Consider the following 14470-nt stretch of genomic DNA (forward strand, 5'->3'; position numbering starts at 1 on the left):
CGGCCAGGAAAATCAAAATAGGACAGTTTTCAGGAAACCTGGAGCTGACAGGAGCAGAGTCCTAAAGACATCAGACTGAGCATTATCCTCAAGTCTGGGGCAGAAGAGTCTCACTTGAATGAAATTACTACTTAAAATAGTGTAGAACCTTGCCTGGGCTTCCAGTAGACAGAAGATGCTGGAAAGCAGCTCAGTTGAAGCTTCTTAGATTGTGGTGGCTGGAGAGAGTGGATACCCACCTCATGGGAGTGCTTAACACAGTCTTTCCCACATCTAGCAGTCTCTAAGGTCTGGGGGATGGGGGTGGCGAGGCAGCAGTTCCATGTTCCTCAGTCTACTCTGGCTTGTTATGAGGACAGAGATGCCAGATCAGGGAAGGGCAGTGGAAAAAGAGCCCATGGTGATGGAGCTGGACGCTGGAGGTGGGAGCTGGGAGGGAGTACAAACAACAAAACAGCACACCTGGGCAGCTTTCAAGAACAGAAATATACCGGAAGCGTGAATTTCCAAATCAACTGCAACAGAATATAATAGGGAGCTAAATTATTATGAAGGTTAAATAGGAAGGGGAAACGTATCTTTCACAGTCAGCTAACACAACTCTTATCTTTAAAGAGGAGGTCACCTATGAGCCACAATTTTCTATAACAGAAATGACGACACAGCCTGATACGGGGGTTGGGAGAGTGTTGGTCGGATGCACCGGTCTGTACAAGCCGTCGGCAACCTCCAAAGCTTCAGAAGGCTGGGGAACACCCAGCAGGGAGCCTGGGCGGGGCTAACAAAGAGCGCAGGGGGGCGTGGCCAGAAGGGGCGCGGCCAGAAGATGTGCTTTGTTCCCGCCCCACCTCGCCCTGCCCCGCCCTAGATATCGCGAGAGGCGGGCCGACTGGGCCTGGCGTCTGCGTTGGCGTCGCTCCCGCGGTGGAGCACTAGGCCGGCCTCCCTCCGCGGGCCCGGGCTACGGAGCCGGCGGCAAAGGGCCGCCCGCCGTGCGGCGTCGGCTGTGGCTTTGAGGTCATTGTGTCCAGACAGCGACGGCGGTAGAGGTTTCCGTGACCGCGGGTGCGACGGTTTTAGCCCTGCGCGGGTTCCGCGGCTGCCTGGAGGGGCCCCGCAGCGCCCACCTTTCCCCTCCAGGACCCCACGCCAGCAGCGACCCTGAGCCGACAGCCGGAGCGACCGGCAATGGCGGCCTCTACGGCCTCTCACCGGCCCATCAAGGGAATCCTGAAGAACAAGAGCTCGGCGACTTCCCCCATGGTGGCCTCGGCCGAACAGCCCCGCCGGAACGTGGAAGAGGAGCTGAGGTGAGAGCGGGCCGGCCCGGAGGCCGCTCCTCCAGGCGCCACCTGCTCGCCCACCCGGACCCCTCCGCGGCGGGCCACGGGGTAGGGGGAGGCCGGGGGAGGCGGAAGTGGTGAGTGCCACGGGTTTGTTTTCTAAGTCCACACGCGTAGCTAATATTTAAAACCCGAGCTTTGAAGTTTGTGTTATTGGGAACACCGAAAAATCAAATTGAAGTTTCCAAGCTCCTACTGTTAACCTTTTATTACTCCGTAACCTATACCAAGGTATCTAAAATTCTTAAGGAGTGTTGTTTTCTCGCCCAAGGAGCTCTTTACTTTTCAGTCTAGGCGCAGGCTGGTAAGACAGACACGAAAACATTTCTCCTTTAAGTATCTTACCACGTTCTCCTAGTTCATGGTCCTTATAACTGCACTACGTGAGGCTAAAATTTCAAGACATTTATCTACGTTTAATGGAAATTATTTATCACTAAGAATTTTGCATCTGCGACTATAGTGTTTAGGGAGCATTCTAGGTTTTGGTCCTGTTCAGGTGTATCTGAGCTCAGAACGGTTCAAAGAAAAGCAATTTAAGATGTTCATATAAGGCCTTGTGCATTAAATACTTTGAAACCACCCAACATCCATTAGTAAGAAGTGGTGAAATACTAAGTATGGTACATTTGTGTAATGGAACAGTATACTAGTCTGAAAAAAAAAAATACATGTTTTGGGCATAAAGAAAGCTACCCAAAGTTCAGTGCTCCATGAAAATAATGTTTCAGAGCAGTGACAGACAAGAGTGCGAATATACCAACTGGGGCATACGTGGTTTTGAAAGGACTTGGATATTATGTCACTTAAAATGTAAAAACAAGAGCTTACATTCTGGAAATAAGGCTTAAGCTATTGAAATTTATAGTAATGACGCTAAAATGAGGATGTGGATGAAATCTTAGATTAAAACTAGGACATTCTTATATAAAGGATCTAGTTTAGGGTTGTGAAAGTGACTGCTATTTGCTGGAAGCAGATTTATGGGAACTTGTGTTACCTTGAAGAAAATACCCAGTATCAGTGCAACTTAAAATTGTGGCATGCTCCCACTCTGTTTTGGTTTCAGTCTTACCTTCCTTCTCATGCAGTTTTCCAACCTCTACTTGGAGTAAGCTACTTTAAAGGGAGACTTGAGGGGTGCCATGGTTTTGTAGGTCATGGGAAAAACAGAAGCTTTATAGGAAAAGATGCAGCTTTATTTAGCATCAGGAATTCCATTCTCGAAGACTTTTATGTTTTTTATTATGAACTGAGCTTTTTTTTTTTTTTCCAGAGCTACCAAGTGTCTTGTTTTCTTTTGTCCTTTTCTCCTTCCTGTTTATTCTGAACCTTGTACTATAATCTATGGCCCCATGCTGTGGGCTAGCCCACCCCCACTCCCGAATTACACTGAGATTGACATTCATGTCTTTTTTCTTGAATGCTATTAAACTAGACTAACTTCACTAGGTAACTTGCTTCTTCTGAAAGAACTCCTGGCTCTTAATTTTTATATATATATATATAAAAAAGCCCCAGCTGGCCTGGAACTCGCTATGTAGACCATGCTGGCCTCGAACTCACAAAGATCCACCTGCCTCTGCCTCCCAAGTGGTGGGATCAAAGGCGTGCACCACCACGCCCAGCCAGAGATTTTTTTTTTTTAAGGGTAGTTGATGAAGTGGCTTGACTGTAGTTGTACCCCTGTCGTCAGTGGAAGCCACCAAAATCTTAATTCACTGATGTTCATGATGTATGGTTCCTGGTGGTAAAAGGAAATGGGCCTTTTCATGAAAAATCAGTGTTACAAGATTCTAAAACAGAATACACCATTTTCATAATTAGTGTAAGCAGTTTTAGAGCCTCTTAACAGATAATAAAAGTATAGTTTTATATTTTATGTTGAAAAAAATTTTATAATGTTTAATTTTATTAAAATCAGTAATCCCCCCCAGATGTGGTATTTTAAAAAGACTAAAAATAAGTAGCTCTTGCAATTATGATGTACTTAAAATTAGAACCATAAAGGTAGTGTTAGTCTAACTTGAAATAAGAATGTAACATGGGTGACTATCATATTGGTGTGAAAAATAGCTAGAGATCTAAGTTGATTGCTGTTACTTGTAATTCTGTTCTGTATCATACTACAGATGCTAAATTGTAATTATTGAGTCCTCAATCCTAGGAGAAACAAGGGATTATGTTCTCTTTAAATTTCTGCTCATACATTTCATCAGCTGATTATTACTTAGCCTTGTTTTAAATGTTTCTATTTAAAGACCTTATTTAGTATATATTGTTTATTGATTAGCATTGAACTCATAACCAGTCGCAGTCATGCTTGGATGAAACATCCGTTTTAAGTCACACTATGACCTTCTTGCACTTAGGAACATTGTAAAACACTTGAGCCATTCACCAACAGAAATACAAAAGTGCATGATACTAAGTAGATCACAAAAATGGGTGCTTGTGGCTAGGATGTAGCTTAGTGGTAGCACACTTGCATAGCATATACAAGATCCTGGGTTTGATCCCCAACACTGAAAAAGAGAAAGAAAGGAAGGGAGGGAGAAAATCACTGGGCTTTATACCCAACACTGGGGAGAAAAAAGTAAAGAAAAGCTCTTGTATGAAGTGAATATGAACAAAGTATGTGATGTACATGTATGAAAATTCCATAATGAAACCTATCATTTTGTACGATGACTATATGAATAATGCTAATAATAACAGGAAACAAAATCAGAGCATACACAATTGTTTATGAGAGCTGAAACAAGAAAGCAGAGTGTTGCCATATTTGGCCACAGCTGGGAACATGTGTCTTGGACAGTTCAAATTTTTCCTATTCTATTGATGTCTGAGCAGCCACTAAACCATCTTCAAATATTGATGCTTGGATTACAAACAAATTTTACTAAATGAATTCCCAGCTAGGGAATCTACAAATAATAAGGATGAACCCTACCTTTTGATATTTTCATCATATAAAATGCAATTGTTTCAATACTGTCCCTCCCACCAACTTCCAGTTACTAGAGGATATTATATAGTGATTAAACACTGTGAGGGTTTTTTTTTTTGAAGGAAAAATTTAACTTAAAATATGTCTGTTCATAATTCATTTGTGCGTATTATTGGTAGGTAAGACTGAATATAGGGGCTGAGGAGATGGCTCAATAGGTAAAGCACTTGTTACACAAGTATAAGGACCTGAGTTTGAATCCTTAGAACCCACATAAAGCCGGATACAGTAACGTGTCTGTTGATCCAAGTGCTCATCCAGGGAGATGAGACAGGTGAATCCTCAGATCCGGGGAACTTCAGGAGCCAACCAGCCTGGCATGTGCTATGGAAAAAATAATGAGATACTCTCTCAAAGGCAAGGACCAACACCCAAGGTGATCCTCTGACCTCCACATACATATCATGACACGAGTGCCAGAATTCATACACATTAATGTGTGCGTGCACTGTACACACAAAGATTTAAAAAGACCAAATACATGCAAAGTGAGGCTTTAGGCTGGTATTTCAAATCATCTTTGCATTTTTTTATTCAGTTCTTTTCAAAATTGATAAATCTTATTGGGAGATTTTAGATGATCCGTTGCATTAAAAAAAATGTTCTTGGGGCTGGAGAGATGGCTCAGAGGTTAAGAACACTGGTTGCTCTTGCAGAAGACCCGGGTTCGAATCTCAGCACCCACATGGCAGCTAACAACTGTCTAACTCCAGTTTCAGGGGATCTGATGGCCTCTTCTGTCCTCTACAGACATTGCACAACACGGGTACACTCATCTACATGCAGGCAATACACATAAAAAATAATAAATAAAAGTATATATATATTAAAAAAAAAAAGGTTCTCACTGTATAACCCAGGCTGCCTTTGAAATTGCTATTCTCTGGCCTTACCCTCTAGAGTAATTGAAACAACAGGTGTATACCAACATGTGTGGCGAGTGTTCTTATTTTCTTGTTGTTCTGATTGCATTAATACTATTAGCTTCAGGGAATGGTGCAGTTTGCCAGGTACTAGTTTTTCCTGTTGGAGACTGGTGGGATAATTAAAAATGGATAGAATCCATAAATCCACATATTTAGGCAAGATAAATCTCAGCATATTGCAACATGGTACACATACGGCTTAACTATTTTGAACACCACGGTCCTCTCCTGTAATTGTGGAATTCCCAGTGTTTCAGGATGCCTCAAATATAGTGCACAACTTATGAAGGGTTTAACCTAGTAGATGTTGTACATATATGTGTGTATTTCATTGAAAACAAGATCTCATTGATTCTAAAATATTATCCCTAAAAAAGAAAAAAAAATTGCCAGTTAGAATTTATGTTACCCCTTTTCAGATAGAAAGTGTGAAAAATGTTCATTTGCAAATATTAAAAGTCTATTAAGCCGGGTGTGGTGGTGCACACCTTTAATCCCAGCACTTGTAGGCAGAGGCAGGTGAATCTCTGTGAGTTCGAGGCCAGCCTGGTCTACATAGTGAGTTCCAGGCCAGCTGGGGCTTAGGGAGATCCTGTCTCAAAAACGCCAAAAAATAAATAAGTAAATAAAAGTATATTAAATGTTACTAAATCCTATGGTGAGGAGTGTCGTAGTTTAATGCCTAATTTGGACCCAGTGCCTTACTCTCAACTTTATTGTAATAGAAATGTAGCAGTCTAACTTTTCATGCATCTCATGTTGTTTTACAGTCTGCTTTGGAGTTTGATACTCTGCTCAATTCAGATTCTGTTGTAGTCTTAAAGAATGCAAGCAAATTCATCTTTAAAAGTTGTGTTTGCTGAGGCATGGTGGTGTGCGCCTGTAATCCAGTACTTAGGCCGTAGAGGTCTGAGAATCAAGAGTTTAAGGTTATCTTTAGCTACATAGTGAGTTCAATGTTAGCTAACATTGGACAAGAGACCCTGCCTCTCAAAGAAGAAACTAGGCTTGAATTAATTTCTGTTGATACAGTTAAAGATGTAAGCATGATCTAACATTGTCTTTTTCTTTTAAAAGGATGTGGTATGTTACAGTTAAAGGCTTAGGTAAAATAAAAAGTCTATTTTCCCAAAGTTACCTTTGGCTTGCTTTTATTGTTAAGTCTTAAATTGTTAGTAGTGGTTCAAAGTCTAGTATTTTGTCATCCTTTTATAACTTGCATCTTCAATAAAAGAAACAACTGTTGATCAAAGTGTTCAAAGTTTAATACCTTGAAGTACAATCTGACCTCCCACTGAGTACAAACAAAAGTATCCACTAAGCAAGCACAAGCAACCAGAAGTAATGGTAGGTCTTCAAGATGCATCTTGTAAACTAAAGGAGTGAAAATAAAAGGCAGTGACTTACAGGACCAGATTTAAACTCTGAAAACCAGTCACGCAAGAGGAAGTGGGGAGACTGAAACCAGCATGTTTTGGCTATCCCAGCAGATCTGCCATGCTGTGATGCCTTTTTGTTTGTTTGTTTGTTTGTTTGGTCCACTGAGATGATAACCCAGAGACGATCATACAGTTCATGATGATACTGGAATTAAATTCAGTTTTGCGCCTTGGGTTTTGTCACTCTACTGCTAACATTAATTCCACTAATACTTTAGGGGTGTTAATTTCTATATCCATTGTCTCAATTGACCATTTCTTCATTCGCTTTCTGCTTAAGAATTCTTAGCTTTTTTTTTTTTTTAAATATTTGGAGTTTAAAGGGTATATCTAATGTGAGGAAAGAGATACCTACATTCTGTAAATTTATAAGATAATGACAGAAGGGATATATTCCACCCTTAATTTTAGTGCTCCCCCTCCCCAAGGTAATCTTTCTTGGGTCTGAACATTTCTAAAGATTTCTTTTTCCCTAATTTTGTGTTGAGGAAATGGACGTTTAGTGCAGTGTGAATATCTAAGACTTTAAATTCCATTTGCAGGAGAAAGTAAGAAATAGAAAGCAGACTGGGGTCTGTTGGAGTTATATATAATTGGTTTATTTAGTCAGTCTGAAGAACTCAGATTTGCTGTCCAAAGGATGTAAACAGTTCATATAAGCAAAGTAAAATAAGCATCTGTCACATTATTCATTAGATAAGTAAAGAAGTATAAAACAGCTCTTAGATATACTATTTTATACCTGCTAGATTAGAAAAGAAAGCATACATACTCAGTCTTAGCAATGTTTTGGTAATTACTGGAGACATTACAAGTAGTCTTCTTTTAAAAAAAAGAAAAATTGTATAGGATGCCAGGTGCAGTGGCACACACCCATAATCCCAGCTATTTGGGAGGCTGATATTAGAAGATATTAGAAGAATCTGCAAGTTTAAGATCAGTGTGGGCAACATAGCAAGAATATACCTAAAACAAAAAGCAACAACAAAATAAACCTGTCCTCACAAGTTACCCTAAAATCATCAAATAGAATATGTGCAAATATGTCCAATTCTGCCTTGCTTTAAATAGAAAAGTATTAGATTATATCTAAATACCTAACATTAGCTAATGTATACTTATGTTGATTATTCAGTCATTAAAAAGGCAAAAACTAAAATAAAAATAGCTTATGATACAGTGCATATAGCTTACATATCAGTGTATATTTTAAATATATATAATCTCTACTCTTGATATATACATTTATGTATCATTTACTGCATGTACAGTGAAAACAATATACAGAGATCAAAAGTATTTTTTAATTTTTTTAAGTATTTTATTATTTTTATGTATATGAGTGTATTGCCTGCACATATGCAAGTGTACCCATGTTGTACAGTGCTTGAAGAAGTCAGAAGAGGGCATCAGATTCACAGTTGTTAGCGGTTGTGTGGGTGCTGGGAATCAAACCCACTCCTTTATAAGAACAGCCAGTGCTCTTAACTGCTGAGCTATCCATCCAGCCCCCCCCCCCGAATCAAAGTTATTAATGACTTAGGGTGCTGGGATTGTAATTACAAATTTTTATTTTATTTATCATTTTTTTTGGAGACAGGGTCTCCCTGTATAGCCCCAGCTGCCCCCTGAGTACTGGGGACTAAAAGCGTGTGCCACCACTCCTGGCCTAAATTTTATTGTTAATTTTAAGAAAATGTAATTTCTACTTGTGCCATATATACATGTGTGTGTGTGTGTGTGTGTATAAACATATATATAGATGTCTGTATATATATAAACATATATATAGATACCTATCTTATCTATATATTTCCTTCTGTCATTATCTTACAAAACAAATTTGCAGGTTCTTGATACCTCTTCTCCCACATTAGATACACCCTTTAAACTCCAAATGTTCATCTTCATTGTTTTTCTTTAAGAAAAATTTGTGTGTGTGAGAGAGAGAGGGGGGCGTGGGGGGAGAGAAGTGAGGGGAGCTGGGAACAAAACCTCAGGTGCATGTGGAGGTCAGAGGACAATTTTCAGGACTTGGTTCTTGTCTTCCACCTTGTTTACATGGTGGCTTTTCTTGTTTCTGCAGGCTGACTACCAGGCTTGAGAGCTTTTAGGGGCTTCTCCTGTCTCGGTCTCCCATCTTGTAGGAGTGCTAGGATTATAGTTGTGTGCCACTACATTCTGCTTCTTACATGGGTTCTGGGGGATTTAGTTCAGGTTGTTAGGTTTCTGGGACTACTGAACCATCTCCCCAGTCTCTTCATTCTTTTTCTATCCATGCAAGACGATTTTATATTTAGTTTAATATTAACATCATTAAGGAATAACTTGTTCTGAAATTAGGACGCACCCAACAGTCAATACATTTCTTTTTTTTTTTTTTTTTTTTTTTTTTTTTGTTTTTTTTTTTTTTTTTTTTTTTTTTTTTCGTTCTTTTTGAGACAGAGTCTCCTGGTAGCCTCAGCTGTCTTGGAACTATGTAGACCAGGCTGGCCTTGAACTCACAGAGATCCGCCTGCCTCTGCCTCACAAGTGCTGGGATTAAAGGTGTGTGCCACCACGCCTGGCTTCAATACATTCCTTTAAAAATTAATTGTAGTTCACATTCAGGAAATGTATTAAATGTATATTTAAAGCTTAAAGTATTGTAGGAGAGGTTGGGGAGATGGCGCAGCAGGCGAGGTGTTTATTTTACAAGCATGAGGAACTGAGTTGGGATCCCCAGCACTCATGTAAAAAGCTGGCATAGTGGTATGGGCCTGTAGTCCTAGTGCTAGCAGGATCCCTGGAGTTTGGTCTTAAAACTTGGATCTGCCAGGTGTGATGGCACACACCTTTAATCCCAGCATTCAGGAGGTAGAAGCAGACAAATCTCTGTGAATTCAAGGCCAGCCTAGTGAGTTCCAGACTAACCAGAGCTACACAGTGAGACCCTGTCTCAAAAAGAAAACCCCCCAAAAATTGCATCTGTTTTTTCTAACCTTTATTATGAATCAGAAGCTACTTGATCATTTTTCTGCCTTAAATCTTTTTTAAAATTATTTTTCTGTGTATGAGTGTATTGCATGCATGTGTTTTAAGTGCGCCTCTGTTATGGAATGCCCACGGAGATCAGAGAGGGTGTTGGATGCCCTGGAACTGGCGCTATGGACAGTTGTTAACTACCATGTCGGTGCTGGCCATAGGACCTTGGTCCTCTGCAAGAACAGCCCGTGCTCTTAACTACTAAGCCATGTCTAGCCCCATGCCCTAAACCTTTAGAGGTGTATTTCTTTTCACTCAGAGCTTCCCTAGAATATAGCTTTGAGCAGATCAAATTATTTGCTTTCTAAGCTTAGAGAAATTTATAGGTGGTAGAACTATTGAGCAAAATAAAATTTCTGAAACTGTACATTTATCCAGAAAAAGAAAATGAATTGCTTTTTTAAAATGCTCATTCTTGGGCTGGAGAGATGGCTCATCAGGTAAAAGTGTTTGTCGTGCAAGCCTGACAAGCTGAATTCCTTCCCCTGAACCCACATAAAGGTGGGAGGAGAGAACCAACTCCTTCAAGTTGTTCTCTAATCTCCACACCTGAGCCCCCATTTTACACACACACACGCATAATAATAATAGTAAGTGGCATTTTAAAAAATAAGTAAAACACTTTTTCTATATCAGAGCTTAAATATTTCTATTTTGGGGTTTTTTTTTGAGACAGGGTCTCACTATGTAACCCTGACTGGCCTAGAACTTGCTCCGTAGACCAGGCTGGCCTCCAACTTGAGATCTGTCTGCCTCTGCCTCTGCTTCTCAGGAGCTGGAACTAGAGGCATACATGACCACATCTAGCAAATGTTTCAAAATTTTAGATATTTTTAAAGTTTTAGTCTTTTAAAATCACAGCTACCCTTTATATTTGCATGGTATTTTTGTAATTTGGTTTCACAAGCATCATTTCAGTTGATACTCTCAGCAACTCCAAGTCACAAGGACTATTATTAAGGAGAGGATGTTTGCTGGACTTGTTCTATCAGCATAGGACTAATGCAGGAGAACTGAAAATTAAACCTTGAACATTTTCCTCATTTTTGTTCCTTTTCTTTTTTCTGCTCTGAGACCATTATTACTGTGATATGATGCCTGCTTATCTGTTCAAGCAAGGTCTGTTTATCCAGTCTGACTCAACTAACGTGGGGGGTATTAATGTTATTTTAATTTGATTAACCCATAATTCAGGTGAACTTCCATATGAGCTAGATGCTTAATAAAGCATTTGAAATGTGTTTCTGTGCGTAAAAATAATGGCCCATATGTCACAAATTTTAGTTTCTTATAAGCTTTTAAGATTTTGACTATTTCTTGGGTAAAGAGACTATCAGCGGTTTCTGACTTTGTGAATTGTAGTCTGAAGTTGACCCATGGAGTATGGGCCAACTTTTGCCTATTGAGAATATAAAGGGTAAGACTTGAAAGGTTACAGTGTCAAAGTGCTTAGTTTGCTGGAATGTTGATTGGCCTTAGAAAAAGAAATTCTGACACATGTTACAACATGGACAAACCTTTAAGATGTCTTAAGTGATATAAGCCAGATACAAGAGGACAAATACTGTATAATTTCATTATGTGAAGAAAGGAGGTATAGAGTTGTGCATGGAAAATGAAAAAGTTCTGAAAATGGATGGTAGGAACAATTGCCCAATAGTGTGAATTACACACTTAAAAGTGATTAATGATTTTTTTTGTCCTTTTTAACACAATAAAAATCTGAAAGCTAGAAAAATAAGAGACTCACCCCCTAGGTGTGGACATGTATAATTTTAAAGGGGACCCTTCAGACTCTTGGAGAGTGTAGAAAAAAAATCTAGAATGTGATACTAGGATTTAGTATGACACTTTTTAAGGACATTTCAGTAAAACATCACCACTTTCTGAAAGTCACAAGCTAACAAAATATATTGGTGGTAGAGTATTTGAGGTCTTTTTAAATGAGCAAATAATAAAATGTTATTGGATGCTAGGAATCAAACATGGGTCCTCTGGAAGAATTTGCTGTTCTTCACCATTGAGCCAATGAGAACAGGGGGCTGGAGAGATGGCTCAGTAGTTAACTTTTCTTGTGTGTGTACTTTTGGGACAGGGTCTTCCTGTAACCCCAGATGGCCTGGAACTCACTCTGTAGAGCAGGCTGGTCTGGAACTCAGAGATCCAACTGCCTCTGCCTCCTGATCAAAGGCGTGCACCACCATGCCCAGCAGTAGTAGTTAACATTCGTTATGTTCGGATTCTTGTGAATATTCTTGAAAAAAATATGGCAAGGAAATAGCACTGTTATGGGTGTTTATGACAGGGTCTGACTATGTAGCCTAGGTGGACCTCACACCCATGGTCCTCCTGCCTCTACCTGACTCCCTGTTAAGCTTTTTAGTTGAACAATTACTGATAATAGGCCAGGCATGGTAGGACACACCTTTAATCTCAGCACTTGGGAGGCAGAGGCAGGTGGATCTCTGTGTGTCAAGACCAGCCTGATCTACATAGTGAGCTCCAGACCAGCCAAGGCTGGATCAGTGAGACCTTGTCTCCAAAAAAAAACCAAAAAACAAATACTGGGTGTGTGTGTTTGTGTGTGTGTGTATGTGTGTGTGTGTGTGTGTGTGTGTGTGTGTGTGTGTGTGTATGCTAGTGGTATAGATTTTGTTCTTAATTGTTACTATTTTGGTAGGCCAAATAAAAACTAAGTATGTTATAGCGTAATTGTGATTTGAATGCCTAAAGTTTTGTTTTTTAATGTATGGACACTAAATTATTTTTTTTCTTTTTACTTTTAGTAAAAAATCCCAGAAGTGGGATGAAATGAACATCCTGGCAACATATCATCCGGCAGACAAGGATTATGGTTTAATGAAAATAGATGAACCAAACACTCCTTATCATAAGTAATGTTACTTATATATAATTCTTTTGTGGCTTGTTCCCACTTTGCATTGAGATGAGCTTCTGAATAACATAAATTTGTGCTTTATTTTATATTTGTTACTGGAGCACTAGTTAATGGGCTGTCTGTATAATTTTTTATTAAAAGTATATGTATAACTTCAGAATTGTGGAAAACATTTTGTACATTATAATTGTAGTATTGAACGTTTGTTACACCTGGGTGAGTGCTAGCTGCTAATGATTCACACAAAATAGTGTTTTTTTTTAAAAAAAATGTTATTTATATATATATGTGTCTATATGATTGTATGCCGTGTGTGTGGATGCTCTCAGAGACTACAAGAGGAAGTTGGATGGAGTTAGAGGAGGCTATGAGCTGCCTGATGTGGGTGCTGGGAACCAAACTTGGGTCTTTTGGAAGAGCAGCAAGTGTTTGTGACTGCTGAACGCTCTCTCCAGCCCCAAGGTTTACCTTCTTTGAAGGAAAAGGGTTGAGTTTGTTTGCTTCCCAAGTAGAAACCAGAAGTTTTTCTTTGCAAGAAAGGGTAAGCTACATGAACGATAACTTTTTCTGACCCACTGAAAGATCGTTATTGTTTTATGTTCTTACTTTGCATAGTGTAGTTCTGAAAGTGTGATTTTTGGCAGATTTAAGTCTTAGGTTTCTTAAAAAATTTAAAGAATTCTTTTAGGCCCTCACATTTCACACTGTTTCTCTGGGTGGCTGGGGATTCACTATGTAGCTCAGGTTTGCCTTGAACTCATGGCTGTGCTTCGGCCTCATCCTCCTGAATGCTAAGATTACAGGGCATGAGACAACATGACTAGCTTAGAATTTTTTGTTTTGGGTTTCTTGTTTTGTTTCCTTTTATTTGAAGACAGGGTCTTCCTGTAGCCCACTTGACCTGGAGCTTGCTATGTAGACCAGGCTGGCCTCCATCTCATAGAGATCTACCTGCTTCTGTCTCCCCAGTTCTGGGATTAAAGGCATACCACACCCTGTCCCAGCTTAGAATTTTTAAAATGAATTGTGAAGTGCTTTGTATAGCAGTATCCAATAAGAAGATAAAACGAATACACCAGTGAACACTTTGAGAAGGTAGATTCTAAATAAATAGAATATTTAAGCTTATGACTTAACTTGTATTGAAATATAAAATTTCCAGGAGTAAAATATTTTTTCATCAAAGACAACATAAATCCATGTCACCGCTAAAGTGTAGTTTAAGATGCTTTTATTCATTCATTTATTTATTGTGTTTTAATTGATAGGATCTCATGTAGCCCAGGCTGGCCTTGAACTTGTGGCTGAGAAAGATACTTCCCTAGTGCTGGGATTGCAGGTATGCAGTACCATGCCCAGTTTAGATGGGTTGAACCCCAGGGCTTTGTGAATACTAGACAAGCAAGCAACTGAACTCCATCACCAAAATAATGCTGCTTTTAAATCAGGAGAATTTTGGAAGATAATTTGAGATAATATGCTGACAAAAACAATACAAATGAGAGTAAAAATGAAGATGTTAAAGTCTATGACAGAAAGATGTAATGAAATAGGAGATACAGATAATGGACGAAATAAATAGTAATGAAATTTAAGGGAAGAATTTGTGAGGAAGTTTATACTCTTTTCCTCCAAATTACAGGGTATTTATGTTAAAACATCTCAAACCCTTTATAAAACCAAAAATCACAGTCAGAACTTTCTTCCTTCTCAATAAAGGTAACCATCCCTCACTTCTCTGTATTAGTGTAGGATAGCTGTTCTAAAATAATTCAGATCAAACATGATTTAGAAAAACTAGATTTTTTTTTTTGGCCTGATAATATTAA

The 14470-nt window shown here is 39.2% G+C and overlaps 1 protein-coding gene across 1 annotated transcript in view; it reads left to right on the plus strand.

Moving 5' to 3' along the window:
• The first annotated feature begins 878 nt into the window (after positions 1-878).
• Positions 879-14470, plus strand: part of Ppp1r2 (protein phosphatase 1 regulatory inhibitor subunit 2) — a 31699-nt gene continuing 18107 nt past the window's right edge. Inside the window, exons 1-2 of the mRNA XM_008839017.2 lie at positions 879-1310; positions 12529-12636. Of these exons, the coding sequence (XP_008837239.1) occupies positions 1189-1310; positions 12529-12636 (230 nt within the window). The 5' untranslated portion in view covers positions 879-1188. The remainder of the gene's footprint in view (positions 1311-12528; positions 12637-14470) is intronic.

This window comes from Nannospalax galili, unplaced genomic scaffold, assembly GCF_000622305.1.
Source record: "Nannospalax galili isolate Female #2095 unplaced genomic scaffold, S.galili_v1.0 scaffold2259, whole genome shotgun sequence".
Classification (NCBI taxonomy): Eukaryota; Metazoa; Chordata; class Mammalia; order Rodentia; family Spalacidae; genus Nannospalax; species Nannospalax galili.